Below are 13,973 nucleotides of genomic sequence, written 5' to 3'. Positions count from 1 at the left end.
CTGGGAACCTGGTCACTGTGGCGTAAAGGGAAATAAAATCTCGGATGCTTTAGTAAAAGAGAGTTCAACTCCCCCATGCCAGGACCGGAACCAGCAATTGGAATATCGGTAGCATTGGTTAAGGCTGTCTTCAAAAACTGGGAACAAGCGTCCCACAATGACAGGTGACAGAGCCTAAATGTTGCTAGACACACCAAACTTTTCCCGTCAAAACCAAGCATGCATACCGCAAAGTTTATCCTGTCGAAATGCAAGAGACTTGCAGGAGTATTGCAGGCATTCTGACAGGCCATAATTCACTAGGTGGACATATGTTCAGAATAGGAATTATTCAGGATGATGCGCACCTCTCACCACTCCTCTTTCTTCTTGTTATGGACACCGTCACACGGGATATCCAACGTCCAGCGCCTTACACACTGCTTTATGCAGATGATGTTTTCCTAGCATCTGATAGCAAAAATGATCTCAAGCAACTTGTTCAAAAATGGAATGATCGCCTCATGCAACACGGTCTCAGATTGAATCTAAACAAAACTGAATTTTTGACGACCGATTCCCATGAAACAGGCACAATCACTGTCTGTCCAGAACTGAACGATTTAAATAACTCGGGTTAACGCTATCAACCAATGGAGAACTGCGTTATGAAATTGCTTCACGCATTAACGCAACCTGATCGACGTATTAACGAACATCTCAAATCTAAAATTTACCGCAATGTCGTCCGTCCAGTGGCTCTCTATGGTCCTGAGTGTTGGCCGACTATAAAAGACAATGAACGGCGTCTTGCGGTAATGGAGACGAAGATGCTACGTTGGAAATGAGGATATCCGCCATCGTTATGGGCTTGCACCGATCGTGGAAAAGTTGCGAGAGAGGCGTCTTCGATGGTATGGTCACGCAATTCGTGCCAACGAGAATTCACTTGCCAAGATTGGTCTGAACATCGAAGTCGATGGTAAAAGGCAGGCCGAAACAACGGTGGTTTGATACGCTAGATGGGGATTTGAAAGCCTCGAGATTGCACCCAGATCAGGCATTCGATAGAGCCAAATGGCGAAGCCGATCACGACGAGACGACCCCGTTTGTGCACACTCAAAACGGGTGCCTTCTTTCGAGTCTTGACGATGATCCTCTTCTTGAACTCTGTGGGAAAAACTTCGGATTCCCAGGATTTCCGTATCAGCAGAAGTAGCAGATCTACAGAAACTGTTGGTAGGGATGGTTTTAGTGCTTGCGAGTCCCACCCACTGGCGTAGCAGCATTCTTTTTTAAATTTACACCTATGGCCCTTAAAAAAGGCAGACAGAGGGACATTGACCTAAATAAAGGTCCGCCAGATCGCAAAAGGAAGCTCTTATTTTTCAAAAAGGATAAGAAAGTCGAAAGTTACCTAAATGGATCTTTTCCTCCAAATAAACCCCTTGGTTAACATTTCTTGCTAATAATACAATGTGAAATGTGGAAAGAAAATATCTCGTTGCCTTTCATGGATCAAGAAAGCATTCCTTCCCAGAAAAGATTTCCCACAGCAGTTACGCTTTAGAATCGAAATTTTACCCTTGAATCTTAGAGACACCTCAACTACTGACTGCAAATCAGTCGGAAAATAAACAGTGCACGGCCAAGTACTCCGTATTACGTCGTAAGAAAGGTGATTAATCGTTTTTTGATAAGACTTTAAATAGCTGACAAATTTCCAATTCGTTCGTTATCTGTGAAAACTTCTAGCGAGCGAATTGGCAACACGGCGGAAAGTCAACGAGCTTCCGCTGCAGCTAGGGCGTATCACTTTTCTATTTGCATAACAAAAGTCTTGAATGCTCCAACAAAATAATCATGGGTTGCACCGTTGCGTTTAGAGGTGGCCGCCAAGCGAAATCGCTGTCCTCCAGGTAATGAAATGACTTTTTCACCGATCGGAAAGAAGCTAGCCCATTTGGCCTTGCCTTGACGCATTGATGGGGGTGGTGCCCCCACACGCACTCACTTACCTGAGATGATTCCGTCCATTTGTTGCAGCGCGGCTTCCAGCATTTGACTGGCTTCCGAACTCATTTGCGATGTCGCGGCCGCAGTCGATTGTTTTGGTGTTTCGCGGAGCGGTCCTTGCACAGAATCCAACTTGCCCATTTTGGCCAACTCACTATTTTCTCATAATTTCACTGAACAATTACCAAATAGAAAAAAAAGCTGCAAACTCTTAGCCGAAGACAGCGATTTCTGACACCTGTGGATTGTTTTGATCCCGGGCAAGAAACGTCACGTGCCCCCGCCTACAATTTTGCCGTGTTTCCGAACGATAAAGAAATGTTTGTAAAAAAATATGGAGAATGATCGCAACTGCACACTGGAAACTTTCCGATAAATCAAAATTGGCACTTTTAGAAATCAGTTACAGGCGAATTTAGCCGGGCCCCGAAATTATAAACAGAACGCAACAGTCAACTTTTTGCAAGAAACGCCGATAAGTCGCATCGAGACAAATGTCATTCAAACAAGCAGGGTGGGCAACGTAGCGTGCATAGCGACTGCATCAAACATTTGCCTAGTTTGACATTCGCTGGGAGCATTGCATTTTGGTGTCACCAAATGGGATTGATTGTGTTGCTCTGGAAATGGTGCCGGTTTCAGTTTCACTGGCTTTCAGCCATTCTACCGGATGTGAAGTACTCTTGAAGTGGAGTAGGTCCCCTCACAACTCAACAGTTAAACCCTGGACAGGACAAGCGAATCAAATGTAGAACTATGGTGAGTGCTATGGTGCCGCTGGACCGCTGCCCAACTGTACTTTTACATGGGAGTGCTCCTTAGGCTACTTTCCAAACATATTTTCACGCAGGCTACTCTGATTTCCGTTATTAAAATCAACAGCACTGCATTATCATCAATGTTATCCCGTATTTGACATTTGGCTGTATGGCAATGCCGCAAGAACGCCATGATATGTTTCTTTGCACCGGGCCGTGTTGTGGATTTTTGCCGTCGTTTCATGCATTTAGTGGATTCATTCTGAATTTCCAATACTCTGTGTTAGTTAATTGATATCGTAAGTGTTTATCTCAGATGTTTCACAATATTCATACACAGTAATTGTATGCGCTAGATATTTCTACGCGAATTTTGCTCTCGGCAGGTTAATTTCTGCCGACAGGGAGTCGCGATTAGCCGCAAAGTTTCAGTTGTTGCGGGACGTGTAATTGTCGAGTAGTTGTGGACCGAAAATTGGTTTGTGGGTGAAGTGAAAAAGAATACAGATGAGTGAAAGTGCTAGCTGGTCGGAGGGATCGTTGAATAAGGTAAACGCGCTTTGACTTGCTAGGATGCAAATTGTGATGGCTGCTGTGTTGCGTTTCTAATGTGCCCAGTTCATCGACGTTTACGTTCGTTGAACTCTGTCTCCTTGGAATGAATATACATAACAAATCTGCTTGCAGAGAAGTATAGAGTGTCGCTCACCCCAAAAAGGATTGATAAAGGTTCTAATAGCGGCAAAGTGCCAGCGAGTGAAGTGTACATTTCAAAACTAGTTAGAGCGCGGTTTAGGCCTGGCAATTGCTTCTAAATCTGAAAAAAAAAACGAAAACGAAATCTACTATTTTTTGCATAGCAAATGACAAAACAATTTTTCAAGTCTTTAGCGTAAAAATGTCGCAACACTCTCTTGACAACATACAGATTCTGGACACTATTGGGAAGTGTCTGTCTTGTAATTGGTGCAGGATCAAGATCGACCTTGGACGAAGGGTGTTCCAAAACAGTCCAACTGAGTGAAAAGTGGCGTACAATGATGCACTTTGCGGTTTGTAGCGTAAGACGCTATGATCGCATCCGAAATGGGGATTTTAACGAACGATATGGGGTTACACCGATCGTGGAAAATTGCAAGAGGGACGTTTTCGTCGGTATGGACATGTAATTCGCGTTGACCAGAACTCACTTGCTAACATTGCTCTTCACATCTAAAGCCCGCCATCCACGTACAGTTTTGCTTGATATTTACGCCTGAATAGCCCGCATTGGGCCGGCGGCCGTAACGTGGATGGAATGCAATTGTCTGTCAGTTTCGACTGTTCTGGCGGCCGGTGGTCGAATGAAAAGGGCTTGCGTTTATGCGTACCCCAGGCAACAGATCAGATTTTCTCTTTGCAGCAAGCGATTTTCTGCTGGAATATGGCCATCAGTTGCATCAACTTTTCACCGACTTTAAAGCCGCCTATGACAGGATAGCCAGGGTAGAACTATACACGGTCATGAGAGAATTCGGCGAAATTGATAAGACTGACTAGGCTGATCATGACCAATGTGCGAGACCATTCAACGTCAACCACGGTCTAAGACCAGGGGATGCCAGATCTTCCGTTGTCTTTAACCTGGCCCTGGAGAAAGTGATTCGCAATACACATGTGAACGCCACAGGCACCATCCTCTTCAAGGCCACCCAACTACTGGCCTATGCTGACGATATTGACATTATGGGAAGAACAACCCGAGATTTACAGTCTGCCTTCATATAGATCGAGCAGGCGGCGCGAGATCTCGGGCTGCACATTAATGAAGGCAAGATGGAGTACATGGTGGCAACGTCCGCGCCCAAAACCAAAGAACCAACAACATCGAACCGCACTGGTTAAACGAAAACAATAAAAATAGGAGACTACAACTTTGAAACAATAACAGCTATGACGATGAAATCGACGCACGGTTATTGGCTGCCAGCTGAACCCATTTCAGCTTACAAAAACTATTTCGCTCGAAACGTCTCACCATAGGGTTAAATCTCTTACTGTACAAGACTATGGCTTTGCCAGTGTTTATGTATTGAAGACCTTTGTTTTAGCAAAAAAAAATTGCGAACTTTCGGCCGCGTTCGACAGGAATCCACCGAAGAATTTTTGGCCCCCTAAATGATGATGGACGATTCCGGAGCCTACATAACGACGAAATCTATGGGCGATACCAAGACCGTCTGGTTTTGGATAAAATCCAGCTCAACCGGTTGCGGTGGGCGGGTCACTTAATCCGTATGGATGAGGATGATCCCGCCCGGAAAGTCTATAAGGATAATATCTATGGTGAAAAAAGAAGACAAGCCAGACCGTGCCTGAGATGGAGCGATTATTATTATTATTTTTTTTTAATAAGGTAGGTGAATGCACTTACACACTAAGTATTAGACTCCCGCAACAGTACGCTGTCGTACTACGAACTGCCGTACATCCTGGAACCGTTTCACACATTAATTCGGGCTATCCCTACCGGCTTTGGGAGCCTTCAAGTCAAGGAATCGGTTCTTCACAGGTCGAGTTCAATCGCATCATAATACGCAACCCAACTCCAGCTGCCAGCGCTCTTCAACATCCCTCTGACAATGTTGTCTGGAGAGAGCTCCTCTGTTTCCGCATAAAGCTGTTGACGAACGCCGTCCCACCTTTCGCAAGAGAAAAAGGTGTGTTCAGCGTCGTCCGCTACTCTATTGCAGAACACACAATCAGGAGATCGCATGTGCAGCTAAGACTGAAAATCTCCTGGTTTTGACCATATGATCAACCCGCCGATGAATATGGGACGCAGGGTCGGAATTATCTTCCTGGTCAAGATGACGAACTGGGGTTTTTCCAGCGCAAGGCTGAAACTATGAGCAGTCCTCCATCTGCTTACCCGTCGCAATATGCCTACTCTTCTATGCGCCTGTTCAACAGTACGTCTGGCAACAAATGTCGTTTGCATAACCGACCAGGCAGGACTCTTCGGGCATACTGAGTCTCACTATTGTAGGAAACGTTCCAGAAGTCGGGCCCTATGATGGATCCCTGTGCTACTCTCGATACGATTTCCATTCTCCTGTCTATCTTACCTTGTAGGCATTTCTGACATTAAGCGGCTTGAGGAACACTATCCGTCGATGAACTGCATCCGCGCCCTTCATAACAACATCCACTGTGGATTTCCCCGTTCTGAATCCGAACTGCCTTGAGGATAGGTCCCCGGCAACGCGGATCGCTTTCGCAGGGCCCCGCTTTTCCGGGTGACAACCTGAAAGCCAAGTTCCACGGATCCTCATTCACTTTGTTGACCAGGTTCTGTTAGTCGCTGCCTTTTTGCTGATTTATACTGTGCCTTTATGGCGCATGCCTCCGTGTTGGCCTGTAAACGTTGTGCCGGTCTACTTGGATGATTTTAACGATTTTATCCGTTTCTACGACGATTGGCATACCAGGTATGGGGTGTATCTTTGACATCCACTACACCAGAACGAAATCAATCGAAACAACACTGTGCTATGTGAATCATTACAGTATCGGACCCATAAACTTCACAATTTTTTTCCGCCGCCTCCATTACATTTTTACCTCTCAGGTAGTAAAAACGTAAAATATGACAAACTCCTTGCTTGGTGGGCTCCATCTTTGACGCGCTATAACTTGAGACTGAAACGTACTATCACAACACTGTCAAAGAGACACTTGTAGCACAGATTGTCGTCTTCAAATCGCCATATAGTATGACCTGATGTGATAAGTGCAACACAAGATATGTTTTTTGACAAAATGCAACATTTCATTTTCCCCAACCCAATATGTGCGTGCTAATGAAGTTTGCCGGTAGTGTCTAATTCAGATAGTTATATTTGTACATTAAACCAGCCGTATTTAATATATATGGGTACGATCAATTTATATACATGGATATATACTATGTACAGTATTCGGAATTAGGCAGTTCATTTGTTTAGGGTGAGCATAATATCTATGGCGGTAATATGTACGTACCTCTTGTAGTTTGGAAAAATATGACGGATTATGTTGGATTTGTAGCTATATACGGATAGGAAAATATACATTGAAGTTTCTTACATAAGATGAACACAAAACCTTTATACCCGAAGCGAGAGCTTCTCGTGTTCCGAATTGTTTATAGAGAGGTTTAGCTCATTCAACTCTATTTTGAGAAAAGTGGGCAATCCTCGATGCCTTCCACCCTGCCGTCAACAACCCGTATGGGGTGTGCAGGGAATAATGTCCGTATAATACGGTCTATCTTTTAAATGAACAGGGTTTCCGGTGAATCTTTATTTTTCGGATTAACAATTTATAACCGTGTCCCCACGGACCATCCATCGCGTCATAGGTCCCGCCAGCAGCAAATTTTACTTGTGTTTATCGCGCTGTGGAGTCTCCTTTCGGTTGATCTGACCTCATATCATTGTGCTGCACGCCTCCCCCTGGTCGTTTAAACATTGTTTCAAACTACAGAACTTAGGACCAGTGTATTTTTCTAGTACTAAGGATACTAAGTTTTGTACCTTTTGAAGTTCATTGCTTTTTCTCAGTTTTCAGTACTTTACTAGTTAAATAGGTACATTTCAACAGAGTGTGTCCGGATGGCTGAGTGGTTAGAGCATAATGCTGTCATGCGGAAGGTCGTGGTCCAAATCTCACAGGTGGCAGTTGGATTTCTATCATAATTTGACGTCGGATACCAGTCGACTCAGCTGTGAATGAATACCTGAGTTAAATCAGAGTAATAATCTCGGGCGAGCGCAATGCTGACCATATTGCCTCCTAAAGTGTACTGTAGTGTACCGTTACGGTCTTGAATGAAGTGCTCTAACACAATTCAAGGCCCTGATCCGATATGGATTGTTGCGCCAACGATTATTTCAACAGAAACCAAAACGCAATTAACATTTGGCAATATCACATTTTGTAAATGACAAAATGATCAAAACGTTGAACTGGAATTTGATGTTGCCTGTCGTCACCTCGTGAAATAAACCGAAATTTCTGCAAAATCGCAAAAACGGGCGGAGTGCAATCCACCACGTCATAAAAGGTATAAAGTAACCTTCTAAGTTAGACATAAACTAGAACGACCCCCTGCGTTCAAAAGCGCAACGATATTGGAGGAAGGAAGTGTTCACTTTAGAGCAGTGTATTGTGGGTGTCCGGATGGTTCAGTGCAGTTCAAGTCTAACTGATTGCAGAATGAGTATCTGAGTGAAATCAGGGTAGTAACCTCGAGCGCAATGTTGACCACATTGTTTCCTGCTCTGTACTGTAATGTACCATTACGGTTTTGAGTGAAATGCTCTAACACACTTCAATGTCCTGATCCAATTGGATTGGCGCGCCAAAGATTATTATAATTGTGGATGGCAAGGTTGCACAGCTGCCCGGCCAGAATAAAGCCGTTCATCTCTGAAAATAACCAGGAAAACAGCGTGCCTTTGTGAAAGATTGTACTATAAAAATGTTAGACGTTTGGTGTTCAGTTCGGTGGTTTGGCAAAAGTAGATACAATCTGTTTAGGTTTGATAGAAAGCAGTATGTCTATAACGTCAAGCATGGTGCGGGGAATTATTTAACTTGGGACTTAAGAGCGACCAGAGTGAATAGATTAGTATTTATTAATTATACCATGAAAAGGAAACATACTTTAATGTGCTGCGCTTCAAATTGTTACAATACGCCAGCTTAGGCATGACACAACCGTTTGTCTTCCAGAACTACAACAAACTCCAGTACATTTATTTCTCAGCATGAGAATAGTTATTGTATAATGTCCCACGGTAACTATTTGCCTCCCTCATTCCCAATATCTGTAATATTCGCTCGAACTTCAGGTTCATAAACGGCAAATCTCTTCGAAAAATAATTCCGAGAAAACACTGTAGGAACTTGAGATCGAAATTTCCGCCGGTTTGATTCAATGCTTTTCCAACTTGTACGTTGTTTTACAGTCGTAATTGCACACATAACATTAAAATTGAAATGAAAATACCAATTTGATTGGTTTTTAATTAGAATCCGTTGATTTTTTTAGTATGCCAATGCCCTTGTTGCACTCAGTTCTCTTTATTTTATTTGATATTTTCATTGCATCGTCTCACGTCTCGTGTTTATATGTACTTTCTTCAACCTCCTTTCTTCTAGAATAATTTTCCGGAGTGTACAAACAATATTGGTAATCACATTGCGCAATATATATGGACCTAACAAAAAATATAACAGCTTCCGGCACAACTCCGGCTTTTTTTCTGTTATCCACATTCCTTCCACATGGCCTACCCACTGAACATTGTGAAATTTGATACGTAGAAGATAAGAGGTGCAATTCCCTGTTGTAATTAATTTGCAATATTCCATATATTCCAAACCACTGTACATAAGATTTTCTAAGAACGCTGAATTCCGAAGCAATAATTATCTGTTTTTCTACCTGGTTCACTGGCTATGTCTCGCAGCCATAACACAGGATCGTTTATTTTCAAATATCAGCAATACCAGGTAAAATGTTTGTTTGTGAGCATGACCTTCGTTGAAATTTGAAGGAGACTTGTTAGAGTGTTTCAACAAATGGAAAAATTGAGGGGAACTTCTGTTCCTTTTATTAATATTGCGCAATCAGTATGCTAAAAGCCGTAACGAACGTACACAGGATATCGAACACTTCTGTTGCGTTAATGAAGAACGGTACTCTGCTTACCAACCGTCGAGCCGCAACGGATAGATGGCGAGAATACTTTGAGCAGATTTCAACTGAAGAATTTGGTCATCCTTCACTTCCACAATCATTGCCGACGTTTGGACCAGTTCCACTTGTCAGCGCAACTTGGTGCTCAGAGGTGCCGGCGAGGAAGATGGGGCGGCAACCCTATCGGCCAAACCAAAACCAAGTGGTCGAGGAGAACCTCCATAGTGGTGGCACCGGGAGACGCTGTAATCACTTTAGTTTGCCGGCCGTGATTCAGTAGGCGAATGCTCCAAAGACCTAATCAGGGCGATCAGACCCGAGTCTGCACGGGGACTCATCTGAAGTGGCAAATTGGTCACGAAACCTTATCAGAGGTATACTGGTACCATGGGAACCGGAAAAGCCCCTGGACTCACACACTTCGGGTGAACTGCTGTTGTATGTGAGGACAGCTCGGTTATTTGCGGTTGGCCCCCCTATTGGGAGTTTCATGGTGGTTGTGGTTGTGCTCAAGCGAGAAGAGACCTTCGGGCCTCGACGTGGTGTTGCGTATCCACACGGGTGCCGTACTCCATAGTTCGGTAGAGATTTAGGTAATTCTTGCATCCACTAGTATGAATGCTAACCCATGCACTTGGTATAGACTGGTATCGTTGTTGCTTGTCTCAGCGGGGCTCTGATTGTGGTCACAAAATCAGTCCGTGTCTGAAGAGGACCGTAGGATTAAGTCTCACGACAGGTGCCTACGTAAAACACTATGGGCTTCACTGTCAGCGCAACTGAAAGGTTTCGTCGCGGTTCTCCGCCTCGGGCTGATTCCAGTTAATCCGTTGGGGAGTTCCGTCCCCACGTACTCGAGGAGGGTGATCAGACCCGAGTCTGCAAGGAACTCATCTGAAGTGGCTCTGCCACGAAGCCTCACCGGAGGTTATCTGGTACCATGGGGACCGGGATGGCCCTCTGAGAGCATATGCTCCAGGAGAATTCCTGGAGGATGTGTTCTCGGCCCGGTTATTTGCGGTTAGCCTCCTAGTGGGAGTTTCATGGTGATTGTGGTTATGCCTACATCGCGGGCAGAGCTCCTCGGAGCTCAAGCGTGGAGTTGCGCTTTACCACTCGGGCGCCGTACCCCTTAGTTGCGGCAGAGGTGTTAGATAGGCCTCGCATCCACTGGTATGAATGCTGAGCCTGCACTCAGTATAAACCAGGACCGCTGTGCTTGCATGGCGGGGCTCTGATTGTGGTCACAAAATCAATCCGCGTCCGAAGAGGACCGTGGGATTAAGCCTTCACGGCAGGTACTCACGTTAAACCCCTAGGACTTTCGTGTCAGCGCAATTGAAGTCGAAGAGGCAATAAAACAAATGAAGTCGGGGAAAGCAACAGAACCTGACGCTGGTCACGCAATTCGTGCCAACGAGAATTCACTTGCCAAGATTGGTCTGAACATCGAAGTCGATGGTAAACGACCAAACGGCAAGCCTAAAAAACGGTGGCTTGATACGTTGGATGGGGATCTAAAAGCCTCAAGATTGCACCTAGATCAGGCATTCGATAGAGCCAAATGGCGAAACCGATCACGACGAGCCGACCCCGCTTGTGAACGGGACAAAGGCTGAAGAAAAAGAAGAAGAAGAAGAAGATATGCTATAACTCTACCATTGGTTTTGAATCATATAAAAAAAAATGTTTTTTCACAAATCAGGGCGATCAGACCCGAGTCTGCACTCATCTGAAGTGGCAAATTGGTCACGAAACCTTACCAGGGGTATACTGGTACCATGGGAACCAGGAAAGCCCCTGAACTCACATACTTCGTGTTGTATGTGAAAACAGCTCGGTTATTTGCGGTTGGCCCCCCTAGTGGGAGTTTCATGGTGGTTGTGGTTATGCTGAAGCGAGAAGAGACCTTCGGGCCTCGACGTGGTGTTGCGTATCAAAACGGGTGCCGTACTCCATAGTTCGGTGCGAAGCCATGCACTTGGTATAGACTGGTACCGTTGTTGCTTGTCTCAGCGGGGCTCTGATTGTGGTCACAAAATCAATCCGTGTCTGAAGAGGATCGTAGGATTAAGTCTCACGACAGGTGCCTACGTAAAACACCATGGACTTCACTGTTAGCGCAACTGGTGCTCAGAGGTGGCGGTGAGAAAGACGGGGCGGCAACCCTATCGGACAAACCAAAACCAAGTGGCCGAGGAGAACCTCCATAGTGGTGGCACCCGGAGACGCTGTATTCACTTTGGCTTGCTGGCCGTGATGCAGAAGGCGAATGCTCCAAAGGCCTAATCAGGGCGATCAGGCTCGAGTCTGCACGGGGACTCATCTGAAGTGGCAATTTGGTCACGAAACCTTACCAAGGGTATACTGTTACCATGGGAACCAGGATAGCCCCTGGACTCTCATACTTCGGATGAACTCCCGTTGTTTGTGTTGTTGTTAGTTCGGTAGAGATTTAGGTAGGTCTTGCATCCATCAGTATGAATGCTAAGCCATGCACTTGGTATAGACTGGTACCGTTGTTGCTTGTCTCAACGGGGCGCTGATTGTGATCACAAATTCAATCCGTGTCTTAAGAAGACCGTGGGATTAAGTCATCCAGACAGGTGCTCACGTTAAACCCTCAAGGACTTAACTGTCAACGCAACTGAAGTCGAGGAGACAATAAACCGAATGAAATCGGGGAAAGCCACAGGACCTGACGACATCGCATCTGAACTCTGGAAAGCGAAGAGCTCGGACCCAACTCTGTGGCTCAGTGAATTCTTTTATCGGGTTATTCAGGAAGGAAGAACACCATCTGACTAGCACGAAAGTATCACTGTTCCAATATGGAAAAAGAAAGGTAGTCCAGCAGAATGTTCGAATTGCCGTCCGATCCGGTTACTTTCCCATATCATGAAGATTTTTGAACGTATTCGCGAACGTGCCACACGAACTCATCTGGTATGCTTTACGACAACACTTAGTGCCAGAAGAACGTGCGCTGTTTCAATTGCTATACCACGATGCGAAAAGTAAAGTTCGAAGTATGGCGGGTGTATCAAAACCGCTTCGTGTCTCTGTTGGTATTCATCAAGGAAGCGCCCTCTCACCAGTCCTCTTTGTTCTTGTTATGGACACCGTCACACGGGATATCCAACGTCCAGCGCCCTACACACTGCTTCATGCAGATGATGTTTTTCTAACTCGGGTCAACGCTATCAGCCAATGGAGAACAGCGTTATGAAATTGCTTCACGCATTAACGCAACCTGGATGAAGTGGCGTTCCACAACTGGTGTTCTTTGTGATCGACGTATTAACGATCGTCTCAAATCTAAAATTTACCGCAATGTCGTCCGTCCTGTCGGTATGGTCACGTAATTAGTGCTAACGAGAATTCACTTGCCAAGATTGGTCTGAACATCGAAGTCGATGGTAAACGACCAAAAGGCAGGCCGAAACAACGGTGGCTTGATACGCTGGATGGGGATTTAAAAGCCTCAAGATTGCACCCAGATCAGGCATTCGATACAGCTAAATGGCGAAACCGATCACGACGAGCCGACCCCGGTTGTGAACAGGACAAAGGCTGAAGAAAAAGGAGAAGAATCAGTGTGCTTGCTCTCTTCAGAATAAAAGAAATTGAAAATCAGAAGCTCGGCGTTCTAAATATGAAAGATTTTGTGTATTACTTACACTTGAGCCCACCTCGTAAGGCATATACATATATTATTTCAAACTATGTACTGAAATGTCATACTGACATCCAAAGGGTGAGATTGCAGTAAATTTACAGACAGCTCATACCGTTGCTACTGCAAATTATATGATTTTTTATTAAGATGCACTTAAGGGATTATATTCATTTAGACTTCTTTTGTTTACTTTTTTTATTGGCTTAAAATACGCCAAAACATCTCTAGATTCATAATCAATAGTGGTCTTGTATAAAAGCAACTCAAAAATATTTTTAAAATTATTTTCTCAAGTGTACCCTTAGAAAGGCTTATTTATTTTTTATTGGGTAATAGATTAGTTTCATGGATCGCTCATACATCGATCTTGTATTTTTCTATCCACTCCGACATAATCCATCTTCTAATGTCGCAGTCATTATGTTTTCGATCCAACTCGAGCAAAGTTTCAGGTTTCACAGACGGCAAAGGATTAAAAATTGCCTATCATCGGGATTTGAGGGTTTCGACTTAAACTAAATATGTCTTCTTTCAAATGAAATGAAACACGTTTTAAAATCATCAGTAAAGTAAATAAAATTTGCGGTTATAGTTGAAATGAAAGTATAATGCTCTCCAATAAGAAAACTATCTCCTTCGTTGTCTTCTCTATTTTGTTTAAACTGTTACCTCAACATAAGGAGAAATTTCCGACTGTTTGACCAATACCCTCGGTGCTCTGTGCCGAAGCTCCACATTAAATTGATCACCATAATATCTTGAAAGAAAATATACTACGGCGGGGTCAGATTCCTGTGGAAATGTTAATTAATA

The 13,973-nt window shown here is 44.3% G+C and overlaps 2 protein-coding genes across 4 annotated transcripts in view; one reads left to right on the top strand and one right to left on the bottom strand.

Annotated features, from left to right (window-relative positions):
• The window catches only part of LOC119653715 (liprin-beta-1), a 177,341-nt gene extending 174,851 nt beyond the window's left edge, over positions 1-2,490 (bottom strand). The window contains exon 1 of the mRNA XM_038058604.1: positions 1,999-2,490. Within this exon, the coding sequence (XP_037914532.1) occupies positions 1,999-2,137 (139 nt within the window). The 5' untranslated portion in view covers positions 2,138-2,490. The remainder of the gene's footprint in view (positions 1-1,998) is intronic.
• Positions 2,491-2,928: 438 nt separating this feature from the next.
• Positions 2,929-13,973, top strand: part of LOC119655398 (uncharacterized protein CG7065) — a 34,289-nt gene continuing 23,244 nt past the window's right edge. The window contains exons 1-2 of one of the 3 annotated variants that reach the window (XM_038061277.1): positions 2,929-3,053; positions 3,141-3,303. In XM_038061277.1, coding sequence (XP_037917205.1) covers positions 3,262-3,303 — 42 coding nt within the window. In that variant the 5' untranslated portion in view covers positions 2,929-3,053; positions 3,141-3,261. Of the gene's footprint in view, positions 3,054-3,110; positions 3,304-13,973 lie in introns of all 3 variants that reach the window. The other 2 variants (XM_038061275.1, XM_038061278.1) reach the window with 2 other exon arrangements.

This window comes from Hermetia illucens, chromosome 4 (genome assembly GCF_905115235.1).
Source record: "Hermetia illucens chromosome 4, iHerIll2.2.curated.20191125, whole genome shotgun sequence".
NCBI lineage: Eukaryota > Metazoa > Arthropoda > Insecta > Diptera > Stratiomyidae > Hermetia > Hermetia illucens.
The sequence above is the reverse complement of the archived record's forward strand: the minus strand, read 5'-3'. Positions and strand labels throughout refer to the sequence as shown.